At 37.8% G+C, this 17,795-nt stretch overlaps 1 protein-coding gene across 1 annotated transcript; it reads left to right on the top strand.

The window, feature by feature from the left end:
• The first annotated feature begins 1,225 nt into the window (after positions 1 to 1,225).
• Positions 1,226 to 5,591, top strand: LOC116737274 (homeobox protein otx5-like). Its single transcript, XM_032590320.1, has 3 exons — positions 1,226 to 1,881; positions 3,081 to 3,232; positions 3,352 to 5,591. Exons 1-3 carry the CDS (start codon positions 1,782 to 1,784, stop codon positions 3,988 to 3,990), a joined length of 891 nt encoding a protein of 296 aa, XP_032446211.1. The 5' UTR covers positions 1,226 to 1,781; the 3' UTR covers positions 3,991 to 5,591.
• Positions 5,592 to 17,795: the final 12,204 nt, after the last annotated feature.

Genomic DNA, 17,795 nt, shown 5'->3' with positions numbered 1-17,795 from the left:
AAGTTTGTTTAATACCATTTTAAAGATCTTAAACTTTTAAATGGCAGCTTTAAACTGACAAATGAACCTCTCTGGTACTCATATCTAGATTTTTGGCGATATTTACTAAAGAGAGATGAAAAGGATGATAGGATTGGTTAGTGATGAGAAACAAAAGTATCTTTTTAAAAATTATTTTAAGAAGACTTTATTTGCCTGTGGAAGTGTTGCCCTAAAAGATCTATATATAAAAAAAGGTGACCATCTGTGATCTGCTTGCAGATCAGATTTGCTCCATTGTGTGCCCTTGGTCATCCCTGGTCTGAAACATACAAGCCGAAGCCCAGCCAGAGCAAATCAAGGCTAAGCCAAACCAAATACCAAGACTGACTGCTGTAGGGAGAGGCCACAGATTTAAGGAGAAGCAGCAGGTTTACTGTCGGGAGCATTGGGCTCCAAACCAGGAGCGTAACAAGAAATTCACGAAAACCTGGCCTATTCAAAACCTGTAAAGAGGGCTACAGCGGCCTAGTTTGCTTGTGCCTTTGGTCAATTATAATAATAATAATAATAATAATAATAATAATAATAATAATAATAATAATAATAATAATAATAATAATAATAATAATAATAATAAAGCTTACGGTGAATGTATGAATGAAGGGGCCAAAAGGAGCATGTTGGGGATCAGGAAGGGATTTAAGCGCAGAACAACGGGGTCTTTGTGTTGCTTTTAATCCGGCCTGTACCCACTTCTCCGCCTCTTGATAACTCTACCCTGGCTCTCTGGCTATGGTAGCCCAATTATTTCAGGAGGTCAATTTAAAAATGGCCGTTATTTAAAAAACAACAACAAACAAAAAAAACCCAGCTCAGACAGATACGCAAGTTTTCTTCAAACCTTATTCTTTCAAATGTCATTATTCGGTTTTAACTGTTCACTCTTTTCCGTTTGTTTCTTGTGTAAATTGTTGAGCATATCAACAAGTGTGTGTGTGTGTGTGTGTGTGTGGATTAAAGTACAATTTTATTTTAAATGTAAATTTAATATGTCAAATAAACATAGCTTACAGAAATGATGTGCAACAATTCATAAAGTAAAACAAAGGATAACCAAACTGAACCCGCAACGTGAGCGAATGAGTTTGCGTAAGAGAGAGAGAGAGAGAAAAAGAGAGAGAGATAGAGAGAGAGGGAAGGGGGGAGGGCTCTGTGAGTCTACTTGGTTAAGAAGTTTCTTCTAATTAGCCAGTCTCTTCTTGCTCGCCTCACTTGTCCACCCTGCAGCGCATCCTCCTGCTCCTGTCAGGGACCGGGAACCGAGTCGGGCAAACATTTTCAGAGCAACTTCTTTTCCGGTTGCGCACTGCCTTTACGCACGAAGTTTTAGGGAGAAAAATAGATGCGCGGATTTGTTTCAGACAATTTGGTCATTTGTTGATTTAAACTGTTATTTATTTTTTTCGTTGTCATTTTTTAAAATCAGAGCTAAAGGGTCAGAGAGCGATTCCGGTCCGCTGCGCTTTTACGCATCAGGTGAGAACAGGTGCACTGCTGCCGAAAGTTAGGAACGCAAAAGACAAGGGCAGAAAATAGTTAAAAAAATACATCTGAAAAACAAGAGAAAAAGAAAAACAGAGAGGGAGGAAAACAGGTTAGAGAGAAAAGGAGAGAGAGAGAGAAAGAGAGAGAACGAGAGAAACACCCCCTGGAGAATAGTTCAGAGAGCCGGCCCCCGGCCCGAGAGAAGGAGAGAGAGAGTGAGGGAGTGAGGGAGTGTTTTAAAGCCGGCAGGAGGCATGATGTCCTACATAAAGCAGCCCCATTACGCCGTGAACGGGTTAACGCTGTCCGGCCCGGGCATGGATCTGCTACACACCGCAGCCGTGGGATACCCCAGTAAGTAAAAAGTTTTTTTTTCTCCTTTCTATTAACTGAATGTTTTCTTAGTGTCTATTTCATCCCTCTAATTTACTCTATCAGTTGATACACACGTGCAAGCCTGTGATAATGAACTTGCAAGTCAATTGTCCATAAATCTTTCCTTCAGTTTCATACTCCGTTTTATGTGCCTGATTCCTCGGGCATCAGGACATGTGCTCACTTGACCTGTCAGTTCAGAGGATTACAGAGTCAAAAAAAAAAAAAAACAGCAACCCAAAACAAAACAATGAAACTGTGTGTGAATGAAAATGCAGCCTGTTCTCACACCGAATTAAAACAAACTCCAATCTGCTGCGCTAATCATCTAACCTACTTCCCGAAAACACTCTCATTGTGTGTTTTTAGTTATCCACATTTCTTTTCTTTTCTTTTTTTTTTAACTCAGTGGGTTAACGCGCTTATTGTTTTTCAATGCGCAGCGAACATCTGTCATCGCCACACAATAATTCAAATAAAACAGGGATTTCCGGCGCCGATTAGACAAGCTTTTAAACAAAGATCAGAAAGAAGGAAATCGAGCAATTTGGACGACAAGTATATAGTCTGTGTAAAGGGGATCTTTATTCAAACGACCTTTTTTCCGAGAAGATTAGAAAAAAATACAATAACAAGAATAATATCAATAATTATCAGTAGAAACTGAGTCACTAGAGTCAGTTTCTACTGACTCTCTCGTGAAAAGTCAGTAGGAAAAAATCGAAACAATGAAAAACAAAGAAATAATAATAATAATAATAATAATAATAATAATAATAATAATAATAACAATAATAATAATAATAAATAAATAAACTCTCTCTTAAATTTGAAACTATTAAAGTATTCTGGACAATTACATGAAATCTCATTAAACGCGAAAACCAGGAAAAACACAAATAATAATTAAACAAATAAGAAAAAGAAAAAGTAATTCCCCCCAAAACAGCTGAATCGAGTTTTACTTGCACATCATGACGATTTCATTGAAACGTTTTTTTTGCAGGTATATATGGCATGTTATGTTTCGTAGAGTGTTATAAAACGATAAAATATAACATATTTTCTACAAAATTAAAGTAAAATAACTAAACCAAAAACAACAACAATAATAATAATAATAATAATAATAATAATAATAATAATAATAATAATAATAATAATAACGTTTTTCCTAGGTACGCCACGAAAGCAGCGTCGGGAACGCACCACCTTTACGCGTGCGCAGCTGGACATCCTGGAGGCTCTGTTTGCCAAAACCCGATACCCAGACATCTTCATGAGGGAGGAGGTGGCTCTCAAGATCAACCTGCCTGAGTCTAGAGTTCAGGTATCGTCACTGGACAATTTAGGCCAACATGTGGAACATTTCTCATATTTTTGTGAATCCTCTCCTTTTATTTATTTATTTATTTTTTGATCACTCTGATTCACTTTGGTGCTCTGCAGGTCTGGTTTAAAAACCGCCGTGCCAAATGCCGCCAGCAGCAGCAGCAGAGCACCGGCCAATCCAAACCCAGGCCTCCTAAGAAGAAGGCTTCCCCGGCCAGAGAGGCCCCCACGGAGGCCAGTGCCAACCCAACCAATGGACCCTACAGCCCTCCGCCCCCTCCTCCAGGCACAGCCATCACCCCCAGCTCCAGCTCCGCCAGTGCCACCGTCTCCATCTGGAGCCCGGCCTCCATCTCCCCGCTGCCGGACCCGCTGTCAGCCTCCACCACCCCCTGCATGCAGCGCACCACCGCCTACCCCATGACCTACACCCAGGCGCCGGCCTACAGCCAGAGCTACGCCGGCTCCTCCTCTTACTTCACCGGCCTGGACTGCAGCTCCTACCTGTCTCCCATGCACCCGCAGCTGTCGGGCACCGGAGGGGCCCTGAGCCCCATCACGGCCTCCTCGATGGGAGGGCCCCTCAGCCAGTCCCCCGCCTCGCTCTCCTCGCAGGGCTACACAGCCGCCTCACTCGGCTTCGGAGCCGTCGACTGTCTAGACTACAAAGACCAAGCTGCCTGGAAGCTCAATTTCAATGCCGCTGACTGTCTGGACTACAAAGACCAGAACTCCTGGAAGTTCCAGGTCTTGTAAATAACAGCGGCTTCAAACAGCGGGGGGAGGCGACGATAAAAAGAGGTGGGGAATCAAACAACAACAACAACAAAAAATGAAGTAGTGCGAATAACCCCCATATTACTGTTGGTGTTTCAGTAGAAGACAGAGAGCTGGGGACATAGAGACATTAGTGACGTCAGCTGAGGGACAAATCAGCTAATGTTACAGAAAAGGAGAATAAAAGAAGTATGGAAGTTGATCTGTTAATGCTTGAGTTTTTTCTGTCTTGGACTATTGGGTTTCTATGTGTGTTTTTAAGAAACAAAAATGTCAGCCTTCACCTGAGGCCACATGTAAGGAACACAAGACTTATGTTGTATAGCTACAATAAAATCTAATTAGTTACACCAAAGTGTTCAAAACAGGCGTTGATTAAGAATAATAATGAATAACAGTAATTTTAAAAAAAGAAACAATCATTTCAACTGGTAGTTGATGTAATCTGAAATCAGCACCTCTAATGGAAACAAACCCAAAGCAGATCAAGATTTTTTTTTTAACCTATCAAAATCTGTACTTTCATTTAGCTTTTAATTTATCCGCCTGATTAACAATCTAAGAACTGGGACTTGGTCAGGAAAAGAGCTGAGGGGTTGTCATAGTTACGACGGCTAACAGGATAGCCACTAATCCAGAAATAAGAGGGGACATAAATGTTTCCAAACAGCCTTTTGGGAAGAGTTGGCCTTTCCAGAGACTGCAGTACAAACCTGGACATTGGACATTGTTTGTTCAATAGGATCACTTCCACGCAGGGTGGGCAGCTACAGTCCCACTGTGATGCCCACTCCCCTCACTTCAGCTGCCTGAGAGAAGCAGTTCTTGAATTTGCTGCTCTGGTGGACTGCTTGACTGGAGAGAAAACCGCACCAGAGAAAAGGAAGGCGCAGCCCGTCCCTTTTGCACAGAGCGTCTGGTGCCTCGCTCCACTCCGTCTTGTAAAGAAGTGACACCACTTTTTTGTGTGTGTGTGTTCAATTTTTTTTGTTTGATTATTTCTTTGTATTAGACTTTAACAATACTATGTTTCTTTAAAAAACAAATTGTGAACTTGTTGAAGTAAAAAAAAAGAAAAGAAAAAAAAACAAAAAAAAAAAATGGTAATTTGTTCAGTATTATCAGTATTAATACTATCATCATCGCTACTATGTCTTCAGCCGACATGGATGTCGCTAATAAAGGTAATTTTCTGTTGCTGTTTTGTAAATATTAAAACTTGAAAATGCAATCTCGTCTGGTGTCTCTCAACAGGCTCTGTCTCTCTCTTCGTCACCCTTAAAATCTAGAAAAATGCCAACTTTTTACTGTTCATGTTTCTCTTGTTTATACTTCTTCTTTTCTTTTCTTTTCAAACTCAGGGGTTCATCCAATAAAAGTAGCACTGATGACACACAATGTTATTCACGCTTCTTATCATTTTCTGTATTCTTTTCTTTTGCATTGTAGTCTTCTCTGCCTATATTTTTCTGCCATGGATTATTTTGTACCTTGCATTTGTCTCGTGTGTGTGTGAGCGTTTTCACCATTACCTAGATAGTGCTGATGTTTCAGATGAGACATTAAATGACTTAATTAAAGCTCTGGGTTCACTGTTGTCTCTAAGTCACTAGACGAAGCAGCATAATTGTAGTTCAGCCAGAGGTTGGATGGAACCAAGCACATGCTTTAGCTTAGTTAATAAGTTTTTCCAGTAGACCAACAAAAGCAGTGCATAATTAGGAAGTTGCGATTTGTAGAACTACATATTTTGGAGTTTGTCTCTATCAAGGTTGAACATCTAGAAGACAAATTTTGAGCCTATTTGTTCTTGCAAAAAAGTCAGATTGGATGGAAAACACCTCTGAGCTTCAATTATCAATTCTTACTACAGATTCCCAGTTGGACTTTGGCCTGGACTTTGACTGGACAGTAGAGATACACAAGTATACTTTGATTTAAACTGTGCCATTGCAGCTCTAGTTGTTCGTTCTGTCATGTGAGGCTCTGCCCCAGTTTGCAGCGTCTAACAGAAAAAGCAGTCGGTTTGTTGGATTAAGATTTATTCACTATTGATACAATGATTTAGATGTAATTAATGCTTGTAGTCATCATCGATCAACCTGGATCAAATTTCTAATGACTTAATAAAATAAAAAGAAACAAAAACAAGACAAAACAAATACATTAATGCTTGAGACTACTGCCAGAGCTAAGAAGCAAAGTCTTTTGAATAAGAACCTGAATGACTGGATCCTGAATATCAGCAGATTTTATCAGAAGCTTGCTGCTCTCTCATGAGATTAAAGAAGGTCATCATTTCTAAGTTCTTATACCAATTAATTCAATAATTAGAACTACTTTCATTAGTGTAAAAGTGAGAGTTTGGAAAAGAAAAGAGTCTAAGGGTCTTGGTTCTGGCTCAGTTCTTCTCTAACTGATTGGCATTGAAAGTGTGTTGGATGAACAAAGCAAAACTTTTTTTATTATTACTTTTTATTTTACTTTATTGAATGTGCCAAGTTATAACGAAATTACAACAATGCAATAACAATACATTTTCAAAGGAGCTGGTTTTAATAAGTATGAGTTTATTAAAACCCATCCCTTTTCCAGCAACATCACAAAATGATCTCATCTTGTTTATATATATTTTATAAGTACACCATCATTCCACTTCCTGATTCTTAATTAGTGCAGTACACTCAATGATATATTAATAATAGCTTTAACAGTATTAACTACAAAATATTGTTAATGTTGATGCCAACAATAATGTAACAACAACAAAATAATGCATCAAGACAGTTTCTCATATTTAGAGTAAACCATTTCCTTATACAAACGTTTGAATTGTTTAATGTTTTGTCAAACCAGTTTCATAGTTTCACACCACAGACTGAAATGCAAAAGCTTCTTCTTGTGGTTCTGATCTTACAAACTTTGAATTTGTATTTTCTTCTGAGATTATAAAATCCTTCTTCTTTTGAAAACAATTCTTGAATATTTTCTTGCAACTGTTCATTTTGCGCTTTAAATAAGACACACACTGTTTGTAAATTCACCAAATCTGAATGTTTTAGTAATCTAGATTACTAAAAGCTGATCCAGGTTTGTGTGATTAATAATTCTTATTGCTCTTTTTTGCAGCTTAATTAGTGGTTGTAATAAATTTGCATAATTATTACCCCATATCTCTGCACAGTAACTGAGGTAGGGTAAAACTAGGGAACGGTAGAGAGTATGTAATGCTTTCTGTTCAACCAATTGCTTGGCTTTATTCAGGATAAAAAATACTCTTTGATATTTTCTTTTGTTTATATTGAATATGCGGTTTCCAATTAACCTTGTCATCGATAATCACTCCAAGAAATGTGTGTTCCTGAACTCTTTCAATAGTTACACCATTTATCTCTATTTTTGTTTCAGAACTCGGTTTGCAATTCCTGAATAACATTATTTTAATTTTAATCAAATTTAACGACAACTTGTTACCATCAAACCACATCTTCAGTCTGTTCATTTCTTTGTTTACATTTTTTTAACAGTTCTTCTGTATGCTTTTCAACAAAAATGTCATACACCTAATGAGTATGACCCTCATGTCGTACACCTAATTAGTATACTTTTGCAAGGCAGCATTTTCTTGTGATTTCTCTAATATTTGCGGCACTGTGAGAGCAGCTTTTTTAATCCACAGAAGAGTTTCAGTGGGTATAAGGCAGAAATGGGTTGAAACAGGGCAGAGTGGACAGAATAAAGATTAGAAGTGGCCATTAAATCGAGTCCCATCACTCTGCCGGGCCCAAACTAAAGTTCGAGGGACGGGCAGATTACTTTGGATTTCTGGCTGTGTTTTCATGCCACTGAAAGGTCGTGGGGGTCAGCTCTACCGGGGTTATGAGAAGTGGACTGCATCAACGGTTTTAAGAGTGCTATTAGCTCATGCGTGTTCAGATGATATCTTGCACTGACGCAGCGGGTCTTGTATCGCAACACAATGCTCTTAGCAGAGGAACGTATTTAAGCTGCATTACAATAATGTTGAAAGGTTCACCTCTGACCTCTGTGTCTGAGTGAATGTAAACCGTGGAAGGTAGAACAATACACTGAGCTTGTCACAATGGGACTGAATTATTAAAGGGGAGGTATTATGCAAAATCAACTTTTTTGAAATTAACATCATGTTATAATGTTATGTCCTGATCAAAAACATACATAGAGTAAGTGAATTAATATATTACTTTAATCAAAATGGCTGCGGGGTTTCAGTATAGCTGCTTTGTGTTGTTCATGGTTATAGTCATTGTAAAGTGAACATCCTCTTTCAATACTTGCCCCTTTCATATATAAGAGTATATTTATATATATTTCGTATAACTAAATACACAACACACACTTTCCAACTCTCTTTACATATATAAATATAACAACTAAATGTGGAACTGTAGCTCTCTTCTGTGCTTGAAATGCTTTGCATCCTCATGTTTCAGTAATAAATACTTATTGATTAAAGATAAAAGCACAGTTTAACTAATAGGTCCTTTTTTATATACATACATTTGCACTTGTATTTTTTTACATGCCCACACTAGCTTTCCAAGTGTGACTTGCATGGAATTAATCTTTAAGACAATGGTATCCAAAGTGAGGCCAGGGGGCCATTTGTGGCCCTTAGAACATTTTTTGTGGCCCTCCGATTGTAGTTAATGAATGGTACAACTTTGGCCTTCCAGTGATTACTGGTATCCTTTTTTTAGCATGAGAATTTTAGTGACAAATTTAATTCTTCTTTAACGGAAATATTTTTCTTTAAATAGAAATGTTTTCATCTAACTTTATAGTAAGCATGGCTGTAAAAATCCACCAACTTTAAAAAAACAAATAAAAATAGAACAAAATCTGAGCACAATTAAATCTATTAAATCTGCTTAATAGAAGAAGGATCATTTTAAGGAAGTACTCATTTTTGTTTCTGGGAATTTAGAGCAAAGAAACGGAAGAAAATGTACCCAAAGATTTAGGAAACTGCCTTTTATTAATACAAAATATTGCCACTTTGTTATTCACAACAAAATTCTTTTGCGTTTTAAGTTGGAATAGCAATGTGATTTTGAACTTTGGTATTCTGAAACATATTGCAAAGAGTTTGGACACCGCTGCTTTAAGAATACTGCAGACTCCTTTGAGGATACAGGAGGTCTACAGGTCTCTAAGAATTGATTTTATGGACTACACAAGGTGACAGTGTAAGAAAATTAAACTAAACTGCAAATATAGGCTTAATTGTCGCTTAATTGTGGGACACAAACAGCTGTTTATGAAGGCTTACAATGGACCTTTAGACATCATTCAGCCTGATGCCATAAGGCTGAGCTCAGCATCCTTCCACGAACGAACGGACAGAGGGATGGATGGACAAATGAATAGATGAATGGATAGACAGACAGACGAAGACAGTGTCCTCCTGTAATCCCCAGCAGCAGCAGCAGCAGCAGCATATGGACTGTAAAGCGCAGAGACACGGAGTCAGGACTTAGAAATATGATTCATTTCTTTCCCCTCTCTAATCCCCGACAAACAAGCTGGTGGCCGGCCTGCTCTGGAGGCGCAGTGTAATCATGCCACAGGCTGCTGTTGCTGCTGCTGCTGCAGCTGCCTGGCTTTCCCTCCACCCCTTCCTGTCTTTGCCCCTCCACCCCCCCCGTCCCCCCAGCCTGCAGTCCAATTTCCTCTTAATCGATTCCTAATCCCAACGCCACCAAAACGCACACACACCAAACACGCGGTCAGACACAAACACACAAGTGCAGCCTCTCAAACATCAAGCACATCATATAAACATTTAAAAATGCAGATTCTTTCACATATGCCTGATGCACATGTGCAAAATGATGAAAGTTAGTAAAAATACAAAATCACATGATGCAGTTTTTTTTTAAGATGAAGAGAATAAAAACCATAAACAACTTTTTTCTCTTTAGATTGCAAGAAAAGTCCAAAAAACATACTGTGCATGCATGGAAGCCTCATTATTTCTGATTTAATGTGTTGTAATATTTTTAGCAGATATTTTTGTACAGTTCTCTAGAAAGTTTTTGGCCTCAACTTTAAAACAGTTTTCATTTGACTCTCTCAAAGTTTTAATTTGAGACAGTCAGTACAGCAGTAAAGTATAACAACTATCAAGCATGTTTTACATCCCTGTTGAGGAATTTCCCCCCTCTTCTTAGCAAAAGTGTTTATTTTCAGCCAAGCTGCAGGGTTTTTGGATATGAACAACCTACATGGTCATGTCACGACCATCACACTGCCACCAGTCCATGTGTGACTGTCAGAATGATTTTCTCTTTCTGAAATGTTTTGTAGTTTTAAGTCTTTAAGTCTTTTTGTTCTTTTCAGTCTCCCTCTTGTTTGTGGATTTGGGAAGGTATTAAAGATTAAATGCATTTGTCTGGAATAGCTGTTTTTCTTAAATAAATACAGTCATTATTCAAAAACTATGTTTTGCTTTTACTCAGGTTACATTAACTAAACATTTGTTTGATGGTCTGAAACATTTACATGTGACAAAAAAAAGGAAAAACCAAAAGAAACAATTTGAAAGATCTGCATGCTTTATATAAAAGAATATGTATTATTTTTCATAATTGGACAAATTTGTACAGGCTTAAACTCATGTCAAAGATACTTTTGATATGCCAACAGACTCTGAAAGATAAGGAGTGTGACAGCTGCTACTTGAATACAAAAGAAAATAAGTATGTATTTGGATTTCAGCAGAGAATATATCAAGTGACACAGATCAGAATTGGGGACAAATAATCTTCAGCATCAATTTATTCAATTCAGTTTACTTTATCAAGTAGATGAACAGCAAACAGCATGTTAGTACAACAGGTACAATTGATATTCAGTCAGAATCTAGTTAAATGTATATTCAATTTGAAATTTAAACTACTTTGAATAATAAATTGAGCTTACTGAATTATTTGATCACTTAGATCAATTGGAATGCATGTATGATTGAATTCAAATGATTTTTTTTTTTTTAATTGTGCCTCGAGACAACATTTGTTGTGAATTGGCACTATATAAGTGAACTGAATTGAAGTTTTATTTCTGAGCGCTCCAGTCAAATAGCCAGATTCAGATCCAGCTGAATAGACTTCAACTGATACATTCGAACAGGAAGCCTTATCAAAAATGGAAGATTTGGGACGTTCCATGACAGTAGACGATGAAAAAAACTGTGTGGTGCTTCCAGAGGAGAAGAATCAGATTGATGAAAAATCTTACTTCCGTAGTACAACAAATTCTCAAGTTCAAAACTAAAAGCTGCTGTTATGTTATTTTCTATCTTATCATACTGATATGTCAGAGTCTGAAGTGTACAGAGTGAAAAGAAATGGTGAGAGTAAAGTTCCCTGTAGTGCTCCTGTGCTAATAACTGCCTGGCTAGACACACAGTCAAACTGCGGCTTGTTTGTCAGGTAGTCATTGATCCAGGTGATTGTTGAGGCCTCCAAATGTGGCTTCTGGAGTTTCTGATGAAGCAAATCAGGCTGAATTGTGTTAAATGCACTGGAGAAAAAAAAGAAAATGACCCTCACAGTGCTGCTTTCTTTGTCCAGATGACAGTAAATTTGTTGAAGTAGGTTCAAGATGGCATCTTCAGCTCCACCGTGATCCATAAACTGTCAGAGGTCCTAAAGGCCGTAGTTTGCCAACTTACTTTTATTGAAAAACTACTATGTCTAGGTCAAATTTAAGTCAAGTACTGAACATGACAAATGACTATGTATTAATATTATCTGAAATGCTATTTGTATTTTTGACATTCTTTTCTTCAGGCCTCAGGAAGTGTAGAGCACCATTTCCTTACTTAATTCAATCCATGCAACCACAACATAGTTTCATTTTTAGTTATGCGTCAGAGGTGCTTAATAAGTTTCATCAGGAGATAAATTAGCGCCATGTTGATCGTGTGTGATAGATTGCATTAATCATTAAATACAATTTGTGTGGCAGCTGAATCACATAGCCCTGCAGCGTAAGTAGGGTTTGAGTGATTTGCAGCTGGTAGTGGTAACAGGATCAGTATTACACTATGAATGGATCAACCAGCACTGTCAACCTCAGTATACACTTCTGCTTAGGGCTTTACTGCAGATTACAACTTAACACCTAGCTAATATCTCTAATAGTAAAAGTCAGCATTCAGAGCCGCAGATTAATATGTTTGACTGAAACAGTTGTCGGGATTATGGGAGTAGTTGGTGTTTAGCACAGCTAAGAGTATTGAACACAGATTGCAATCAGATTCTTTAGCAGACAGGTGAGGTTTTGATGTCTGGGAGTTCCTGAGGAACGATTCAAACTATTAAAACCTCGTTGTTGTTTTCTTCCCTCGGTCCTTCTGTCCTGCTGGTTGCCCTCATGTGGCCACCTCTCCCAGTTTGCCCCAGAGTTCCTCTGTTCCAGCTCTCTTTGCAGTTTGTCAGTCTTGCTGATCTAATTTGGAGAATGTCCCAAATCCTCTTAGTGTCCTGCTCCCTCAGCGCAACACTAAGTGAATTAGACAGGATTACTGTCTCCCTCTTCTTCCTCCTTCTTCGTGTGCTCTTCCTCTTCATCCTTGCCGTCACTCTCTCCTCATCATCTCTCCACTTGTACGTCTGTGTCTCTCTTGACATGTCTCTGTTCATCGGCGGGATTAAAGCAAATGACAAATTGGTTCTAATGTCCACTCCCTAGTGACAGATGCTCCCGCAGCCCAAGTGCATCATGGGACATAAAGTATCGTATGTAAATTAAACTTTAACCTCACAAATATTAAAAAAGAGGGGGGGAACCAGCACAAATAAAGTCCTCCAAAAATGAGCAGGAAAAGACGGGGAGAAAAATGAGATAATAGATGCTTCCTTGTGTCAAAGTGTTTTTGTTTTCATTCTTTCTGTAGATAATATTTTAGTAAAAGCAAAACAGTGCTGGATTCCTGGCATAACTACTTTTATTTGAAAACTGATTCCTCCAAAATGTACTACAGAGCGCCACAGGAAGTCATTCATACTCTACAATTCCTCCCTGTTTGACATCCTTTATGGGGTATATGTGCAAAGTTTCATTTATTTGTTTTTAAATAATTTCTGAATATTTAATATACACAAATTATTATTTTTTTATGTATAATTTACGTTTTGGTTGGTTTTTCTATTCTTATATACTATTCTTTTTTTCTGCTTGTACAATGGGTGCAGCTGCAGCTCAAGTACTTCCCCTTGATTCTGATTCTGATTGGACCAAACACTGAGTAAAAGTTCATGTCAAGGTGATCTAGTTTAATCTGTTGCCTAGCTTTCACTTCTTCACCCTGATCTCTGCCGTGCCAGCGCAGGTCAGGTTAGGTCCTGTTTATCAGGAGGACAACACTAAGCACTGTTGTCATTTTAAAGACAACATTGGAACATTTTTCATCCTTTAAAGAAAAAAAGAAAAATGGGCATTCAAGTTAGATTGAAAAAAAAAATAATTACACAAATATATAAATATAAAGCATAAAATTGATTACATTTGCAGCTGCTGCATGTGTATAGTCAAAACATTGAACTGGACATAAAATAGTTTGGCTTCATTTAAATTAATCAGTAGTTCCTGTTTGAATATCTTCACTTTGATGTTTTGTCTTTGAAAAAAACCAGGGGCTGAAAATAAATGTATGGGTGGCGTCTCTCCAGCTGAGCTGCAACCTCACATCGCACCCCTCAACAGCGCGCTCGCCACTCAGCTCCTCAAGACTAGCGGCAGCAGCAATTAGCCAAGACCTGATAGAACAGCACATCTGCTGAGTTCATCATATGATCTACTACTTAGTCCAACATTCCTAGGAACAGTTAACGGCATAATGAAGGAGCATCTTAAAGAAAAGGAGGCCAATTTCAAAGTCAAATGTTTTTTAAGTTATGTTTGATATATTTAGCATTTTTATAACAACTGAAGGTAACATATTTACTTTATTGTGTTATAAAATGTCATGTCACTCTGAATGTTTCCAGACCTTTGTAAGTCTTGAATTATTTTTTTTGCTACAAGCAGAGAATCACCAATGGGGACGGCTGCAGAATACTTTTTAAGTTCCTGGGTGGAGTGCCAGTCTGTTAGGTCTCCATGTTATTTAATTTCTCCTGACTTCCATCACCACAATTGTTGCGTCTTGAACCTTACAGTGGAGGTGAAAGTGAAAATTTTGATTCTTTCCATTGTATTTTGCACTGATGCCTGGGTTCTGTGTCCCATATGTGACATCATAACTCTACCTTTAATTTTGCTCTTTCTTTCTGGCTCACTAATATATGCACTCCTCACTGTCGGGCATAGAAATTAACATTTGCAGTCAATGCTAATATTTGCCTTTTAAATGTAGGAGCACATGGTTACTAGATTTAAAAGACAAACATCATTTTACAGTTTTTTCTACAAACTTTTCCTACAAACACGTTTAATGAGCCTGGGCCGAAATAACAACACATGGCCATTTTTTCTTGTATTTTAGTTCCGATCATCAGATAAACAGGCCTCATCATAAATTTCCCCTTGCAAGAGAAGTAAATATAAAGATCTTTACAAAAAAAAATACAAACTTTAATCTAATATGTCATGTTGTTTAATTTGTGTTTTTTTCTCATTGCAGGATTGTTGACAGACTAACAGCATGGTCTGACCCTCTGTCTGAGCCATTGACCTTTGGCCCTTTCATTCCTCTACATGTATGTTCCCTGCTGGTTTCCTTATCCGTCATATAGAAACTGAATTTTTTTTCTTTTAATCTAATTTCTCATTTTATTTTTTCACAACAGACCTTCGTTCAGACCTTCATCATCATCATCCTCTCCCCTTGCTGTGCTCCATCCTGTTCCACCATTGCTCTCTCTGAATGATCTGAATATCTGCCCTCCCAACTCCATCCTTCCTCCTTCACTTTCAGTAATTCCAGCGCTGCCTCACTCACTCGCTCACGCAGCTCGCCCTAATCCAGCTCTGACCTCAATCCCGTGATGTAACGGATCATGTGACGCGAGCCAGAAAGGCAGAGGGAAACAGAAAAGAGGAGAGAGAGAGACTGGAACACGGGGACGAAAAGTGGGGAAACATGGCCTAATCTCCAAAACTGGAGCCGCCAGACCAATCACACGCTGAGGGGAGAGGGGGAACTGAGGGTAAGCGGGGGGGGGTGAGGGGGTCCATTAAGTTACAAAATATTAGTTGGACGCACACTGATGTCAACATACACACACACGCCCACACATGGTAACAATAAGAAAACATGTTTGTTTCATCACTGACAAACTCCCTGTTTGTCTGCTATAAACACATCAACAAGTTTGTTTGTGACCAACAGGCTGCCTGATACTTTAGAAATACCTACAGCTTGTTTATAAAAGCAATTTTATTTTAGACGACATGTTCTAAAAAATATATGTGATTATTTACCTTTCCAACATAGAATGTAAGTTCTCAAGCCAAATATATACATAACATTTACAATAGGAATTTGCATGTTTTTTTTTACTTGCATCTGCTTTTAATGCACATCTGCTTTTCTACCCTGACATACTGCGTTGTAAATAATACATTTTATGCTCATTTAAAATGTGAAAATATGTTGTTTTATGTAGGGGTACTAATAATGCACAGGATAGATAGATAGATAGATAGATAGATAGATAGATAGATAGATAGATAGATAGATAGATAGATAGATAGACAGACAGACAGACAGACAGACAGACAGACAGACAGACAGACAGACAGACAGACAGACAGACAGACAGACAGACAGACAGACAGACAGACAGACAGACAGACAGACAGACAGACAGACAGACAGACAGACAGACAGACAGACAGACAGACAGATAGATAGATAGATAGATAGATAGATAGATAGATAGATAGATAGATAGATAGATAGATAGATAGATAGATAGATAGATAGATAGATAGATAGATAGATAGATAGATAGATAGATAGATAGATAGATAGATAGATAGATAGATAAAAATACAGCTTTGAATTTCATGATGTTTATTCTTTGGAGAATAAAGAAATCTACTGTGTTTTGATTTTCAAAGTAGGATTAAGGCCTGAGGGCAGAAGTAGCTATGAACGGAGGCTGATTTTTGTTCCTGTATAGATTTTGCTGAGGCGTCTCAGAACATTATCCTGTTAAAAGAATGACTCATTTCAATTTAGTAGTAAATAAGTTTTATTTATAGTTTCTCATTCATTATATTTTCTTTATACTATGCACTGTAACATGGTTCCTAGGGCCCTGGAGTATTTGTTGCAAAATTAATCAATAATGTTTGTTTGCAATGCTACAGTAGGAATCGCTGATACTTCAACTTTGAAAGGCAACAATCAGATTTTATGCATTAAAAAAGACAAGAAGTTTATTTATTTGCAGTAAATATGACTATTTTGATGTCTGATTGACAATAACTCATGAATAAACTCTTGGTCTTTTTAAATGTATCAAATTTGATACTTCTTATGTAGCACAGTTTAATGTACTAAAGGACTAAAAGGCACATAATATCAGAAGACTAGACAAATCTACTGGAGCTTTTGTCAGTAACAATAAAAACAATATAAAAGAGGAACTGCTTTCAATACTGTGTATTTTAAAAGAAGAAAAATTCAAGTGAACACTACAAGACACAAACATACATAGAACCCAAAAAATAAATACAAAATACATATACATAGTACTGCAGTAAATCTTCCATAGGAATGTGCACAATATTTTCAACTATGCAACAAAAGTGCTAAATTTCCCCACGGGTCAGCACAGTGTCTGACTGACACACATTTGAAAGGTCCATAGTTTGATTGTCCAGATATTTGAGGGGAAAATGCCCAAGCAGTTTGTTTCCAATGGAGAAGAGGTGAATAATGGCTTGTGTGTCAGTATGGTGAGATGGAGGGGGAAATATAGAGCGTCAGTCTTCTACCAGACCAATATGGAGTAAATTTCAGGTTCTCCTGGCTCCCATCCAGATGTCAGAAGCTCACCATCCTTAAACCCTAAAAAGGGTCACCTGGCCTGTATTGAAATAAACAGAACCGGTAAATTACCAGCCTGCTAGTTAACTAGACTTTTTTATTTATTATACTTATTACATCCACAATCTAATCATTAAGACAAAATAAAGATATCAGTATTTGTCTCATTACCTTAAACTCATACACTGAGTTTAAGAGGTTAGATCATATGACAATTGACTGCAGGTGCCAACCAACAACTAACATTGGCTTCCACCACCACCATGCTAAGCAAACAAAATAACATTGTGTTCACTACTCACCTATTCCATTTATAGTTCAGTGCATGACAACTTCATGGTTAAAAGCTCACTGGGTATTCAGATCTAAAGGATTTTTATATTGTGAGTCTTAAAAGTAGATAATAAACAAAGAGAAGAACTACTTTGGAAGCACAAACCTGTAGCACCTTTGTCTCCAGTTCTCCCCCTCACACCTGACTGGGAAAACTGGAGCAGGAATGAATAACCACTCCAGATGCAGTGATTGGCTGAATGCACTATGATGTAGCCATAGACGTAAATCCCGGGAGTGTCGGGTAGGTCCGGAACCCCCCACCCCCAATCTTGGAAAAGTCTAGACAACAGGTTGTTTACTGAGAAAAGCACTCTTGTTATTCATTGTTATTTACTAGTCATTTTTGGTGGTGCAGCCAATAAGAAAATGTAAAACCACATTTTACGTTACATTTGACTGTAAC

The sequence above is a fragment of the Xiphophorus hellerii genome, chromosome 18 (assembly GCF_003331165.1).
Source record: "Xiphophorus hellerii strain 12219 chromosome 18, Xiphophorus_hellerii-4.1, whole genome shotgun sequence".
Taxonomy (NCBI): Eukaryota; Metazoa; Chordata; class Actinopteri; order Cyprinodontiformes; family Poeciliidae; genus Xiphophorus; species Xiphophorus hellerii.
Note: the sequence above shows the minus strand (reverse complement) of the source record. Positions and strands in the feature narration are given on the sequence as shown.

Excerpts from the sequence above, each read along its gene's own strand:
- LOC116737274 (XM_032590320.1), top strand. The coding sequence starts at position 1,782 with ATGATGTCCTACATAAAGCAGCCCCATTACGCCGTGAACGGGTTAACG. Across the intron at positions 1,882-3,080 it reads CGCAGCCGTGGGATACCCCA|GTACGCCACGAAAGCAGCGT; the intron begins GTAAGTAAAAAG and ends CGTTTTTCCTAG. Across the intron at positions 3,233-3,351 it reads TGCCTGAGTCTAGAGTTCAG|GTCTGGTTTAAAAACCGCCG; the intron begins GTATCGTCACTG and ends GGTGCTCTGCAG.